The 16,834-nt window shown below is 42.0% G+C and overlaps 1 protein-coding gene across 2 annotated transcripts in view; it reads right to left on the bottom strand.

Annotated features, from left to right (window-relative positions):
- Daam (disheveled-associated activator of morphogenesis-like protein) overlaps positions 1–16,834 on the bottom strand; it is a 63,391-nt gene that overhangs the window by 13,520 nt on the left and 33,037 nt on the right. For both annotated transcript variants that reach the window (XM_078195238.1, XM_078195232.1), the window contains exon 2: positions 10,428–10,535. In XM_078195238.1, coding sequence (XP_078051364.1) covers positions 10,428–10,469 — 42 coding nt within the window. In that variant the 5' untranslated portion in view covers positions 10,470–10,535. The remainder of the gene's footprint in view (positions 1–10,427; positions 10,536–16,834) is intronic.

The raw sequence follows: 16,834 nt of genomic DNA, 5'->3' as shown, positions 1-16,834 counted from the left end.
ATTTCCAGGATTTTTTTCGAACATGTACGATTACAATTTGAACTATAAACTAAACTGTACTAGTTCGTTGCTTTAAATTATATTTTTATTGCCGTGTAAGTACATGTAAATTTTGTATAGGGTTCGAAATTGCCATTAGAATAATTAATAGAAGTTAATAGAGGTTAATTGAGTTAATAAGATCAAAATTTATTGCTCTGTTTATTCACAAATAGCGTTGAATTTTTTAATTCTTATCTTCTCGGTAATTCTTGTAAGGATTTTACCAATTTTATATTTCACCTCCTTTATTTTGTCGCAATATTCTTCCACAACAAGGTATTGAATTTACGAATAAGTAATTATTATACTGCCGATTTGTTTCTCTAATATGGAGCGTTTATAAAATACGATCAAACAAATTGGCAAACATTAAAAATCATTTTATGCTGATCAGAAATATCTTCCGCATCGATTCGAATGATTTCTTCTGTCTCTAGACGCTACTAAAATAATAATGCGCATAAAATACTGTGCGCGATGTTCTCCGGTCTGGTAATCGCACGATTCGAATGGATTTCCGCGAAAGAATTCGGCAAGAAATCTCATTAAAGCCGTCCGCGAGCAAAGAACCACTCGATCATGTTCGGGGGCAATTCCGCGCGATCGCGAAAGAAAGTGATTACGGATCTATTCGGTATCCCCGAAGAGATTGCCGTCCGCCGCGATGCAAGTAGAACAGATGCACGATGGGAAACAACGTCGGCAATCAGTACTGCTACATACGGCATCTCCACACGGAACCGTCGGCTTTGTAATAAACCAATGCAACTATAATGGCTGCCTCTCTCTCTCTCTCTCTCTCTCTCTCTCGCGCGCGCGCGCGAGCGCAAGAAACCTCGCGGAACGTGACCCTGCGCTGCTTGGCGGTTATTAGCATAAGTTTTTCGTTTCTCAACGAGACCAGACCGCGAAACTGATTCCGCGAACAAAGTTTCTTGCTAAAGCTCTCCTTTACGAGCCGCCGGAGGGACGAACGATTCTCCGCCGTGCTGGTTTCCGCCGATCCCGTAGAACCAGACGCCATAGAAAGCACACGGTCTATCCGTCGCAACACGACCAGGCGAATCACATCCAGCCATTTATGGCTGCCGGGAGAAGGTAATTCGAGTCCCGTAAAACTCGGGATATGTATTAATAATACCAATAGATATTGTAATACCTGTTACATCGGTGATACCTATTACACCGCTAAAATTGTTCTATCACGTCCCAAGATAATTTTTATACAAAGATTAGATTTAAAAAATAGTTAAACAATGGAACTATTGGAACGAGTGACAATAATTAATTTCGTATGCATAAAAGTGCATTCACGTAGAATAGAAATAGAAAACCCCGAGAAATGGCCATCCTCGATCTCGTTTATTATAAAGAACAATTTCGGTAACGCCGAACCGTAATACAGTTCGCGATCTTGGAATCCGTTTCTCCCATACTCTTTCCTTTAAGTCAATTCAAACTTTAAATACAACATTGTCATATGAAATTCACACAAAATTTCATATTCATAATAAATTTCCATTGAGCAAGACTAATAAAATTCTAAATAAAAAGATCACATAATGTAAAAATATATACTTTAATTTATGGAAACGCGATTCATTAAATTTCTCAAAACGAGAAATGTATGACTTAGACCACTTTCATAGTAATGGAAACATATAGGAACTCTCTTTCTGTATAGGAAAGATTATCCATGTAGAAAATTATGGTTGCACCGATTTAAAAAAAGGATTTATTTCGTTCGAATTTCGTTCCGCTACGTTTGTACAATATCGTAACGATCTTAATGTCCTGTCCTTCGTCGATCAGTAATCTTGTACACAAGATCATCGAACTCCTCGCAATGAACTTCGTTGCTCAAGTTTCATAACGGCGACCCACTTAATGCTACCGAAACTCGGCCGATAAAAGATGATATCGCGGAGCGTCGCGATTTCAACGACGCGACCGTCCATAGTCGACCTCCGTTCAAGACGATGGTACACGGATCCGTGATCGGTATTATAAATTACGTGGGACAGAGTGGATAAATAACAAAACGTCGAGCGCTCGACAGGGACCGCTCCGTCGAAACATGTTCATTCTTCCGTTAATTGCGGCTACGCTAGAAAGTTACGCGCCGGCCATCGGATAAACGTCTGTCGATGTCGCGGCTCGAGGCGATCGCGAAGATAATTCCACGGCGATCGTTGGTCGAGATTCGGTCGCGTGCAAGGTCTTCTACCGCGGGAAGAAGCTCCGTACGCGACGGGAGATGGATGAGTAGGTGAGAGACACGGGGCGACGGGAACGGCTGGGAAAACGGTCGAACCGGTGAAAAATAACCCGACACTCCGTCGGAGTATTAGTTTCCATCAATTATCCTCTGTGGATGCAATAACGGGCAAATTGGACCGGCGACAGTGAAAAATCGACGCGAGATTAATGATCGTCGACGATCGATACACCGCCGTTTTATCGTGCGCCGATGATCTTTTGATTGGGAAACGTCAATAAGCTAGCACATTAAAGTGTGATTTCTACTGTCTGAATGGTGGTAATGAGAACAGAGGATTGATAGCGGTAACAAAACTAACGTCGACGCGATTGATGTATGTAGGTTGAGCCGCTAGTGTTTTGTTGACTCAGGGGTGCGCGCGCGCGGCTCGATTAATAATCGCGATTCGGTTAGACAAGATTTCAATATAGACGTTTGGGTCGTGAATAGTCGACGGCAATGCCCGGTGGATCAATCTGTCTCTGAGCGAGAAACGAATGATTAGCGAACAACTTCTTTTTGCTCTGATAACAGCGTCACGCGCGTGGCGATTGCTTCTCTAAAGTTCAAGATACAGATCAGTCATACGAATGATTGTGCAGATTGCTGAACATTTTAAGATGTCTACCGTAAGACAGCTTTGTTAGAAAACTAATTAATTGTGTGATGAATTGTATAATATAATTTAATTGTATACTTAACTGAATAATACAATTTAATTGTATATTAAACTGTATAATATAATCTAATTATATAATTGTGTAATATAATTTAATTGTATAATTGTATAATAAAATGTACAATATTATGAAATTTGGCATAATGAAAGCATTAATATTGCTTGCACGTTGAGAAATAGTACTGTTACAGTTTAAGCAATATAGAAGATTCTATAAATTTTGTGTTAGACATTGAATAATAACTTGAATAACAACGTCAAATGGAGTCAATTTTTAGGAAGCCACCCAAGTAAATGAAACTTGAAAAATTGGACAACATAATATACGTATATAAAACATATATCAGTTTCATCACTTACGTTACTTATTTTCTTTAAACATTTATAGACAGATGATTTCAATTAGTTCAAAGTTTCAGACACGTCTTGAATAGCTAAATTTCGCTTTTCATCGACAAATCTGTTGCGTTCGAAGCTGTTCCAAACAATAATCACATTTTTAACCCTTCTTTAACTATAGATAGATATAATAATGCGAAAGGAACTTTAATAACTCTTAGCATTCGAGGACACCAGAGCGGAGTCATTTAAAATTGATCTTCAAACTCGGGACTACCTCCAAGGAGAGAACGAAGATAAATTTTAACTAGCTCCGCTCCGGAACCCTCGAGTATAACAATCTAAATTACGAATTGTATTCTCGTTGAATTCAGTTCAGGACGAACGTCTAGAATCTGATGCATCTGTAAGATTAACATTTCCTTTACCAAACCAATCAAATCATTGACGTTATTTTGACGTTATTTAACATTACTTAACATTGTTCGACACTACGATAACGACAATTAACGTTACTTAATATTTTTCGAAATTATTTAACATTATCTAACGTTATTTGACATTATGGTACGTATGAGATCGTAAAACACCTCCTTAAACGGCACAAATATTGTTTGCGACAATTGTGCTATATCTCACTCCTTAAAATTTCATTACATACATAAATAATAAAATTCTTACTTTAGATTATCTTTTCCTCTCGAACGAATTCCTCCAACCGAATACGATCGTCTGAACTCTTTTCCTTCGAGAGCCTTCATCGAATATTTTTTCTTATATTATTATGCAAACGAGACAACCTAACGCCAGCTTCATTAACTCGTTTCTTCCTCGAAATTCGGAGAAATCGATACGCTTCGCCATTCCCTTATTTGCCTTTCATTAAGAAAGAAACCAGCCAGCCTCTCGCCGTCCGAGTAGGCTACCCGGCTAGCATCCCCCAAGATCTTTGTCCGAACCTCCTCGCTCCGAAGGAGAAACGCCGGAGAGGTGTGCGAAGCGTGAACAAGCGCATCCCTGGCATAGACCGGTGTGCAGCAGCACGGCGGCGCGGGGCGCATTGCACCGCGTCCACCGGCATCCATTTCTCCTTATCCGCCCGGCTCGTGGGACGCGAGTTTTTTCCATTTCGCAGAAAGTCGAAAGGAACGCGGCGGCGGCGTCGCGCCGTTTCGTCGGAATAGAGCTCTCTGAAAAAGAACACGGAGAGAGGGAGAGAGAGAGAGAGGGAGAAAGAGAGAGAGAAAAAGAAATCGTTCCCGGAGGAACTCCGTGGGTCTTTGGTTCCCAGCCAGTCGTCCTTGAGCGGATCCTGTGACCCGTGGATTCCATTATGCCGATCAACCCTGGCCGCCACCAGCGGCCCGCGGACCACGGCGCCGCAGGGCGTGTCCGACGTAGGAAAAGGAAAGGTATATAATCGTATTTCCAGCATCCGCGGGAATTCTACGGTTCCTTTTTACTTTCTTTGAGTATCGTTGCTGCCTGCTTTTTTCCTCCTCCTCCTCCTCGTCGTCTTCCTCTCGCGGACGACGATCCGTCCCGGGCGTAGAAGAGACCCCACCGATGGAATGCGCCCGTAGAAGGCAAGCGAACCCGCGAGCTGGAAAGCCTCGAAACGATCGGTATCGCGTGTGACTCACGGTGCGAGCCGTTCTTTTCGATGCCACGCGGCGACGCTTTCAATTATCGACGATGCTGGAATTTATATACGCTGCCCCTTCCTTCCCCACCCCACGGTCCCAAACCCCCTCGTTGCATCGCGCCGGCCATCTTATCGGAAACACAAGAACCGCTGGAAACTGCCGGACCTTTTTCTCCTGCCGCGCTCGTCTTCCCGCTCGGCGTTTGCATGCCTCCGCGTCCTGCGCGCGTCCGCGAGAGCATTTTCGATTCCTCGCTGCGAAGAGCATTTCATCGATCCCGTCGTATCTTCCATCGACAACCGGAACGAGGACCGAGATCAAGCGCCCGGAAAAACTTAATCGACATTAGACTGGTACGATACGCGCACGATCGTCTCCCGCCTCTCATCGCGTTTCCCAGCGAGCCGCGTTTCTCGTTTCTTGCGCGCGTCCGACATTTTTGCTCGTTATTAGAGACGTCGCGTGGCTTCGGCGAGAAATTTCATCGAACCGGCAGACGTCGCGTTCCGCGAATTTCTTGCGGCCGATGATACAGTTCGGTATTTTGTTTCACAATGTACGAGCAGAGTTCTGTTTATCTGAACAACGGCGATTCTTGTTCCGGAGCTTGTAGCGTTTCAAGGTCGCCAGAAGTAACGCCGCATGATTAGACTTTGTAATCGAGCAGCTGATAAAGACGTTAGTTGAACAGCGTACGCGAGACTGGTGTATCTCTCTGGTTTATCTAACTTCTGATTTATTTGTCCGACGAAATTAAATTCGAATTCGAATTCAAATTTGTTGCAATGGAACTGATGACTTATATTTACTTTATTTAGAAATTAGTAATTACAGTCCAAAGACATTCGCGTATCCAGTAAACAAATGTGCTCATGATTATGAAAGTGGTCTAAGTCAAAATTAAAAAAAAATGAGTTTATCAGTTATTCTACACCACATTATTTTAAACTAAATTTATTTAATGTAATTTCTACGATATCGTCAAAAATGAAGCATTACGACATGATACAAAGGATCACCCTCAGAAAGGGTCATAAAATACTTCGCCCTTTTACTACCGAAGAACGATATATCGTTGATGGCTACTCTCGAATAAATATTGTTTTCTTAATATTTTCAGTAAATGACGATTTCATTTCTTATTTCTTCTTCCTTTTTAAATTTGGTGATTTTCAGGATTACAGAGAATTCTTGCTATTTCTTTTCGAAATTTGATCGAACTACGTCAAACGAGTTTTTTACATTTCGCTCTGGTAAACGTGGTTGTTTAATTGGCGTTTGTTTAATAATAAAAGTGTTAAGTGGGCCTGTTTCCCATCGTTGAAATTCCAACAAAATTAAATTCACTGCCGTTGCTTCCTTATCGTGAAAATTCATCCGCGCTTCCTTTTTGCTTTACGAAACCTTTTCGTTTCTTTTTATCCGCGTTATTAGGTCATCTACCATTTGTATAAAGCTCAATATATATATATATCAGAGCTTTGATTCCGGCTTCGTGCGATGACGCGATCTCGTTTGCGCGACTCCGAAGTTGTGGAACCGACGTCGGTGTGTGTTCCAGTCCCGAAAGCAGCGCGCGAATTCTGAATGGATTTATCGCCCGTCAGCAGCATCCGCGCGGCCGCATTATCATCCTGAGAGGATCCGCGGGAGGATTTCAATCCGGCGCGCGGGCGAGCGAGAATCAAGCGATGGGCGTCGATAACAAAAAAGAAATGGAAACAAACGAGCATTGTTCCATAGGATTTGAATGGCGAACATTTCCTCCCGGGACGCGAGGCAACGCGTTTAATTAACCCTTCTCATCGCCGCCACTGTTGCGTTTAATGTTAATTAACGGTGGTAAAATCATCGTACCGTGTCATAGAGCCGGCGAAGATGCGCGAGATACGGGTTTTCGCGATAACTGCAACGCCTTTCTAACTTCCCGCCAACCGGCTGCTAGTTCGTCGAGACTCTCGCAGGTTCGTGGTTTCATTTTTTTTTCGATATTATAGTCAACTGTTTGTTGATTAACAAACGCATCTCATGTAAAGTATGGAATAGACATATATGAATTTATATGAATTAATATTTATATGAATATTCTTCGAGGGCGTATATGCCTGTCGGAGCGAAAGGGTTAAGGTCACACCGTCAACTGCAATGAACATTTAAATACCTATAATTTAGTTTTCAAACACCTGAAACTATCTCTCACAGAGATTACATACCATCGAAATCGGTAATCAAATTTGCACCATAGTGTTTTTGATTATATGCTCACTGTAGAATCGTTCATTGCGAATATTGCATATTTTCAAACGAAAATCTATCGATCATTTCGAACGAGTTCTAGCGACTCGCGTTTCAATTCCCCGAGTCGCGGCATCGAATTTAGTTGGCTCGCGTTCGCGTAACAACCGCTGTCATTAAGCCTCGTCGGCGTGGATCATTCAGCCGACGATACCGTACAGAATTTAATCAGTGCTCGCTTATTTTCGGTGATCGATGAGCAATGGTTTCGGGGTGGTGGTTCGAGTCTGCAACGATGCAATTTCCACGGGACAATCCCGACACCGGTCAGACGGTGATAATAAATTGACGTCTGCGGCGCGTCGGTTATTCAGAACGGGGGAACGACTGGTTCGGCGAAAGAAGAATCGGCGCGCAACGACAATGACATCTGGGGACGCGCGCGCTCGCGCCTCCTTCTCTCTTGGCGCGATCGTGTTCGCGTTTGCCCATTAATTATCTCGCGCGAGATATTAATCGGCCAGACAGGGGATAGGGAAAACAAGAAACGGCGTGGTTTCGCGGCCGCCGATGACACGTGACGATAAAACTGTCGGTGAGCGGTATCCGCGAGCAATTTCCTTACAGATTGTTTTACAACGGTCCTTGGATCGGACGAACGGAGGAATTATTCGCGGGCGCATTTTGAAACGGTAACTCATCTCCTTCCTCATAGATATATTTAAATATACTCCAATTAAATATTTATTATATAATAAATATATTTTTATAGTAGATCACGATACGATACTAGGTTCGCCTAATTTGTACAAGATTTCGCCGATGGGAAGCTTGACATTTCCATGCTCGGCCTCGTGACGGGTGCAAAATTTTAGTTTAACAAGATGTTGGTACATTAAAATATTCGAAATACTGAATTATATTACATTAAACCAATATTGCTTGGACATTAATTTTAAGCCGTTTTTGCAATATTTAATAGCCAAATTTAACGATAAACAGGCGAAATCTGGACGCCTCTTGGCGCTTACAGTACTAGGAAGTTAATGCGTGTCGGACGCCAATAGGCGCCAACAGTAGTCAAAGGGTTAAAACATTATATAATAATATAGAAGTTTGCAACAGTATAATAAATGATTGAGTACCGTGACAACCAATTCAAAGGGTATCGATCGGGGCAAAGTGTTAATAGTCTAAAATTAACTCCTAATCCGCGAACAACGCGCTCGCGCCAAAATCGATGCAATTTCCACTCCGCGCGTCGATCAACGACACACTTAAAGACAGACTGCACCGAAAAAAAAAACTGGTAAACGCCGTTTTACCGGGTTCGCGACGCAATCGGCCGAAAGTGGCCAATTAGTCATCGGAAACCGCGAGAATCGATTCCCGGTTTTCAGCAGTCTCTCGCGCCGGCAGTGTTCGATTCCGCATTCCTCCGGTCGAATTTGCAGTCGGCGCTGCTGGGCGAGAGAGATCGATCGCGCGCGCTGACTTCCACGAAGCCGATTGTCATTAGGAAGTCGTTACTCTCGAAGTCAAGGTAGCGGCCAGCGTGAACAAGAGGGAAATTGAAGGCGGCGCCGCGGCGTTTCAACGTCGAAACGAGCCGAAAACGACGGAGCTTGGAACGACTCCGGCGAACGGAGGAGATCGCGCTCGCGTTCTTTCTCGTCTCGAAAGGGATGACGGGGCATTAAAAGCCGCCTCTCCGGCCCCGGAACACACCCATAAATGCAAGGCATTCCTTGCGTCCGCGTCGCGAGAAACGCCAGGGCCTCGAGTGACATCTGCAATGCAAAGCGACTTGTGTGCGCGGCGTCGCGTCGCGCGCGTCGCTCCGACTGACTCGCCAGGATTATATTGAGTCGTTTGACAGCCATAGACAGGGACGTGGAAAGGGTATAAGTGGATAAAGAAAAGTCCGTAGAGAGAGAGAGAGGGGGGTGGGGGGAGAGGAATGCGATTACAGGCAATCGCGCGGACCGGCTAGACACTGGATTTGTTAATTCCGCGATGCACCGTCGGTGATGACTTCGATCAACGCGAATCAAAACGTCTAATGGATTCGATAAAACGATAATGGATTTAATGGTAATTGTTCCTATCAGAGAACGAGATTCTTCACGCGTGTAATACATATATAGCCAAGAAGTGTTTGCAATCTTTAACGAACGTATGTGCGATGGAAACTGAAATTATCGGACGACGCTCGTTATGAAATTCTCGAATGAATATGTGTCTATTAGCAGCGTTATTCTATCAATAATTTTAATTATTGGAATTCTTTGGATACCGATGCTAATGGATTAGAATATCTCGAAAGTTTTTAATGATCAAGAGTGGAGACGAATCGACATTTTCTAAAAATTCTAACATGTTAATTTTAGCTTATAATTCAGCCTATAATTCAGCTTATAATTCAGCTTATAATGCAGCTTATAATTCAGCTTATAATTCAGCTTATAATTATATTTTCAGCTCTTAATTTCATTCAAGAAAGAGAACCTTTGTTTTGCATAAAGATCGGTAACGATAGACGTTTATTTCAAACTGGTGCAAAACTGAGATTTACATTTGAATCGTGCCGATAAACATCACGGAATCGTCCGAGAAGAGAAAGACGAGTCGCGATCGGATCGAGAGTGAGGATTGAGTCATTAATCGAGCTTCTACCCGCGTTCACAATTATGCCATGCGAACGGATTATAAATCAGTCTCGGGTATCTCCTGAACCAGAAACCCGGCGGAAGTGGCGCTAGGATCTAAGCGCTGGAACGATTCCACGCGTTGAACTCGTGCCCATCTTTTTGCATTCGAATTCAGAACTCTTCTGGCATCGCTATACCCACGCGTTGCGATAAAAGTCTTTTGCTGCATACGTTTCTATGCACTGCCAAATCCTCGATTGTGTTCGTACAATTAAGAAAGACAGAAATACGAACTGTCGTTCGCGAATTACGTTCGATTTCCATTTCGGATTTATTATGCAATTTTTGTTAGTCTACGAAAGACCGTAATCTCTTATCAAAGTTATCAGCCGGGTCGCGGAGGTTCGGCAACGGCGTAAGAATTAACGAAACACGTGTAATTTCATACACGGCGCGCTGATAAGCGCGAAGGTAACGCCGAGCAAATTATACGGTAACTTCTAATTACTTTAGCGTCTCGCTTGCTTAGGGGAAGGGGGGGACGCGTTATTAAGATAACTCCCCGCTTTGCTTACCTGGAGGCAACCGCAGAAGGACTTCTTCACTCGCGATGGCATCGTCTGGCAGCGTCCCACGAATTCCTTCAGGGGCTGTGGACTCTTCACAGGACAGGTCGGAATCCTCTGCAAATTAAAAGATACGAAAATTACTTATTACGCCACCTCCGCCAACGAATTACACGTTTACCCGAAACGAAACGCTTGTAATTCCGGGCGCCGCGTCCCCGCGTATTAGAAAATGACAACCGGAGATTCGAGCCACAGGGAAGAAATTTACACCTCGACGAAACGCTTTCCGCCTTCGTTAATTCATATTTGTTAACGCGGGTCTTGAGCAACGCTTTAAACGGCCACCTCGAGCAGCGTTCAAGCTGTTTTCGTTTCTGCAACTTCCGGCGTTTGACGAGAAATATACTTGTTTATGAAGCATCATTTTATACCTATTAATTAGTAATAAGATTAGATTTGTAGGTTAGGATTTTTAAAATATTGGAATTATATAACTATAGGATTAGATTTGTGGATTAGGATTTATAGAATATTGGAATTATTTAACTACAGGATTACATTTGTAGGTTAGGATTTACAGAATATAGGAACTATTGAACTATAAAATTAGATTTGTAGGTTAAGATTTCTAGGATATTGGAACTATTGAAATATAAGACTAGATTTATAGATTAGAATTGTAGAAATGTAAGAAGTTGAAAAATGATCGGGAATATTTCTGGAGCATAGTAAAAATATTTTAGAACATTTATCGAAAAAGGTCTCGTGAGAGGAACGCTAGAAATATATTGAAACCTTATTGAAACAAGTAAGAACAATCTTAGAACGTCCATTATGATTAATCGCGCATAAAGCAGCCAACAGAAATATATTTAATAATTAATATTCCACATTTTGGAATCTCCTCTTCCCGAATTGTCCATTTTTGTGTCGAAGCTGAAGGACAATTGGAGAGCATTTACTATTTACCCTATTCAAAAAGTTCCACATTTTTCAATCCAAGCTTTCGAATATATTGGTACCGTATACTAATACCAGGAAGTGTATGCTAAATAGCGTATGCTAAATAACGTATGCTATAAATGACAGTGTTTCTAAACTCGGAGCGTAAACGATCTTTAATCCTGCAGCCAGGACAGTGTCGGAACTGTCGCTAGGTATCACGACCTCCATCGCAAACAGCATGAGCAATTCATTATGCGATTCTGGTCCAGATATCGAGCGTTACATATAAATGTTTATGACATCATCAATTTACTGAAAGGCTGGGTGGCTTCTGCCCGTGTATCAGACGCATCGATCAACGTCCTTTCGAAAAGGACAGTCGAACGATTCGCGTACGAAATTCTCGATCGATGCATCATCTATTTTTACCTACGCAAACGGAAATTAATGACGATGTCACCTAAACGTAGATCAAGGTAGAAATATATTACGTCGCGACGCAAGACGTTATAACAAATAAGCAAGTTTACGCCATTCCAATGTAGCATAATTTCACACGATTCCGCGTGAATTGTTATATAAGTAACAAAGACTCAATTGCATAAATTATACTAAATGCTACTTAGCTCTAAGCTTAAAATGGGTTCGAGTGCGAAGGATTAATCCCTCGCGCTATAATAACGAGTCAGACACTCGTGATACAGATTTCAGGTTCTAAGAAATATTAATATTATTAATTTCTACTATAACAAAATAAAATTAAATTCTTCTATTATCAAAGTTTCGAATCGAAAGTGCATAAAGATAATAAAAGAAACAAAGATAGTCAGGCCCTATTCAGGAAAATATTAAGGATAAATAAATGCTAATTAACGCAGCTTGAAAGGAATCGCAGTGGAAAGGGTTAATGGCGCACACCGGAGCCGGACCGAAAGTCCTCTTAGCCGCGTTCCATCGATGGAAACTCGAGTATTCAGAAGGAAAAAGTCGCGTCTCGGCTTTCACTGGTCTTTGTCCAATGTACTTTCTTACGTCGGTACGTTCTTAGGCGAGGCACAGGTAGGGTAAGTTGTTACGAAGCCGCGAATGTAACAGCTTTTATGCGACAGTGTCGTAACGTCGCGCCGGCTGACTGTCATCCGTCGCGAGTCGGTTCAATGTCCTTGTCTAATGGGAATCGAAAAGATGAGGATCGCGACGGATTACGTTAACCGGATAAACGGATTACCTACGAGCCGATAGATCCTCGAACGGCGAACGTTATCTTGACGTAACGAGGACTTTCTTGGCTCCGAAAAATTAACCCTTTGCACTCGAAAGCTATTTTAACTTTGAATCCAAAATAATCTTTCTGGCTCATGGTAATTTTATTTTACGTGACAAAATGTATTTTATACGTATGAAATTGCTTCTTGTGACTCATGCCAACAAGTTATTATATATAGTATATAATATATTATAAGATAAGAATTTTTTCTAACCTAAATTTTGTTAGTAAAGAAATTGTTCTGCGACGTGACAGAATAATTTTAGTGGTGCCAAGAGTGCAAAGGGTTAAGGAACCGCTGTATTCTGAGCTTCTTGCAACCGTTTTTAATTTTTGCGAGTTAGTATACAAATAACTGTGAACGTACATTAAGAAACATTGTACAGGTGAGAGCGTTCGTCGCGTTAATTGTTTCTTCAAATGTTACATGGTGACGATTCACGTAGCAAACTTCGCTCTTTATGGGATACGTTTCCGCGCAAAGTTATGACGCGGAATGTTTTACGAGGTAAACCGTTCTTCCAGCGAAATTCTTAATTAAGGAATGGGCCGTCTGGCGTTCATGGAATCCATGAATCTTCTTAACGTCGTCTGGACACATTTAGATCGCCGTTCGACCGAACCCCCTGTGTCAACGACGGTCAATGAAGCTTTTGCGAAACTCGTTTCATTCGGAGAACCCCCGTTGTCTGCGACGATAATGCCGGGGTTTCACAGATTGCCCCCCCTCGAAATACGATGTCGGTCATCGCGAGCGAGAGCGCGCTTTGTAAATAACCGGGCCACTATTGTGTATTCCGAGAAATGTTTGATCGCATAACTGCGCGCAACAATGATCCTAATTGCGAGAGTTCATCATTCATTACTGACAGCTCACTCATTATCATGGTGCTATAATAACTTCTAACACGTCTAATACCAACAAACGATCATTAAAATCTCAACATAGTTAAAGCAATTTAATTATTTCTAGTTAAATTCAATTTGTTCAAATACATGATTTATTCTAATATATATTACAATGAAAATGAATTCTCAAGATTGGTCAGAAATTAATGTCACCCATATTTGGAAGACGAGGCGCGATGAGATAGTTATTTTTATAAATAAATAACTTTGCAAGTCACTCTATATATTGGTACAATTTTTATAATATCATAATAGAAAAATTTTGATGATTAAGTACATTTATACCAAGTAAGCCATTGTTCAAAATTCAAACTGTGTAATTCAGAGAAGCAAAACGTAGTGATGCTATGAATTATATTCTTGAACAGCATATCAAATGTATTTAACTATGTAATATTCATATACAATTACTGTTTCAAAAAATATTAATTTGCCATTTTGTATTACAGACGAAAATATTTATAGTGCATCGACTATTTCAAGACACTTGAGATGAATAACGAAATCAGACCGCGCTAAAAAAGCATGAAAACTGGATTCAAAAAACTGGATTCAATTTGACACGATTATCAAACGAAAAATTTAAGCGTCCGCATTACCGTCACCGAACGTCATAAAATCCGCGGTGCTCCGTTACAAGAAGCATAAACGCTCGGAGCGAACGATAATCGACCGGAAACAGGTTACAGGATCACCTACGCCGAAGAACCGGGACGTCTTCTCGGGTTCCGGGCAGGACTGGATGTCCTCCTGATGGCCGGCGAAAGACATGAGTGGTCCGGATCGATGGCTTTTTCTTCGAACGACACGGTGAAAGAGTAACCCGAGGCGCCGGCACGATTCCGATCGTAATCGTTCCAGCAATTATCCGCGAATTTCACTTTTGCGCGTCTCGAGCGAGCGAGCGAGCGAGCGAGCGCGCGCGCGTCGTCGAGAGACAACTGCCTCTCTTTTGCCCGGACTGCGCTGAACCGACTCGGAACTGACAACGAGGTCGGGCTTCGCCAACAGACAATCATCCTTATCGTCTCGTCGAATTTCTTATCACGGTGTGGTCTGTGGAAGGTAAAACAAAGAGCGCCCGGTAATTTCTGCTCGCGAGATATACCGAGCGTATGCATATCGTCACGCCCGCCTCTGCCGCGCGCGTTTAATTTATAAACGATGCCGCGCGGACGGGGAGCATCAATTAGCGGTGATGCTATCGGGCGCGAGCGAAGTGGATAAATAATGACGGTCTTAGAAGATCAGATTTTAAACAATACTTATACAGATTAAAATACGTCTTGTGTTTAATGATAGGTATTATGGTATAATCCCATTATTCCTTCTAAGCTAATTAGGTTGGATCACGAAACAGTTACTTGATCACGAAGCTGGCTTTAACCCTTTGCACTCGAAGCCGTTTTTTTTTCATCTTTTAACCCTTTGCACTCGAGTGGCGCCTCTGAAGCGCCAATCAAAATTGTTATATAATTAACAAAATAATATTGACTTTATTAAAGATCCCTTCTGTTAAAATCGTAACTGTTTTACGAGTTACAAGACTCAATTTCACATGCATAAATTATACTAAGTACTATACTATAGCTGGTCGAAATAGCAATTTTGGATCTAAGCTTAAAACGGTTCCCAGTGCAAAGGGTTAGTAGTCCTGTCTATAATAATCTATCCAGTCCAGTCTACGTATAATAATTTATGTATTTAGTAAGAAAAGAATGCTTTATGTTTATATTTTTCTTATCGCGAAAAATATCAGCGCACTGATACTTCCTCGATCCACATGAAAACAGAAAGATAACGCAGACCGTTCTGTTATACAACAGTCAAAATTCTTCCTGGCAAACTACAATTGTAACAATTATAATTCAGAATTTTATAATGTAAAAAAATTAAAAATAATTTTAAAATTAAAAATAATTTCATAATTCACAATTATAATTCTGAGAACAGAAACATAGTGATACCATTAAATTATATTCTCAATATTGAATAATACATAACCACTGCATTTACTATAGTATATTCTTCGCTCTGACTACTTCGTCCATCTTCTAACTTTATTCTACGTGTTCTGAAAATCAATAGAAACTAATCATTCGAACGAAACACGTAAAAAGAACATGGTGCGGTAAGCTGTTCTGCAACGAGCTACGTTTTTTAAGTTTAAATACATTTCTCTTTCGTGTCATTGGAACAAATTCGACCACGCGTATCTTTCGTGCGAGATAAGGATCGGTGACGTAGCGATTTATCAAAGTTTTCCACGGTTCCCGGACAACTTTCGTCCGCCGGAGCAGATTGTGTACTCATTGTCTGTTAACCCTTTGCACACGAAGCCGATTCAGCTGGTAATTTGAAATAATTTTTCTGGCTTCTAATATCTCCATTTTATGTAACAATATTTAATTCATGCATAAGCACTTTATCTCACTCTATGACATTGAGTCTCGTGACCCATATAACAATTACACTTTCAACAAATCATTCGAGCTAAGCTTCGACGATATCGATGAAAATAATTTTGTAACGCGCTGAAACAATTTTAAATGGCGCCGCCGAGTCGTCGGTCGAGTGCAAAGGGTTAACATTGACAATGAGCCACGCGTCGAATTGCCGCACTCGTGAAAACGTCGACGGAGAAAATCGGGACGAGGCGATCGTAACCGGCACCGATTTACAACACAGTCTCTGGTAGCACGCCCATTTTATTGCGCGCCGATGATCCGTAAAAATTTCAGCCAGGCGGCTCTCGAGGAATTCCGTTCGTCGCCGGCCGCTTTCCACGTTGCGAAAATTTACGATCCCCGAGGGATCCCCCTTATTGTTGCATTTTCGCGCGGGTTGAGGGAGAGAGGGAGGGAGACGCGTCGAGCAGGGAATATAAATGTCCGCAGTTTAACACCTTTCTCTTAGAAAGCACGGACCCGCGGGAGAATTAACCCTTCGCGGTTTCGACCGCCTCGGATAGAAAGCTTACACACACACGCGCGCGCGCGCGTGTGTCCCCATCCGTAATCCGTTAACGACTCGACAGCCGCGGATTTTCTGCATTTAATTAGGCGTCCCGTGCATATGCTGACACATATAGATTAGAGACAACAGGCACCGCGGTTCGACGGTGTTATCTTCGCCTCATTATCGTTTGGTGACCTTGTTGCAGTCCCCGTTTCATTTCTAAAACTCGATGCGACAACCGGAGGAGCTATAGTCGCCCGTAGAAACTGTGTTCGAGCAATTTGTACTGTTCTAATTGCAGGTCGTGCCACTTTGGCAACCGATGTTCATATTT

The sequence above is a fragment of the Augochlora pura genome, chromosome 2, assembly GCF_028453695.1.
Source record: "Augochlora pura isolate Apur16 chromosome 2, APUR_v2.2.1, whole genome shotgun sequence".
Lineage (NCBI taxonomy): Eukaryota > Metazoa > Arthropoda > Insecta > Hymenoptera > Halictidae > Augochlora > Augochlora pura.
This window is presented reverse-complemented; position numbering and strand designations above follow the sequence as displayed.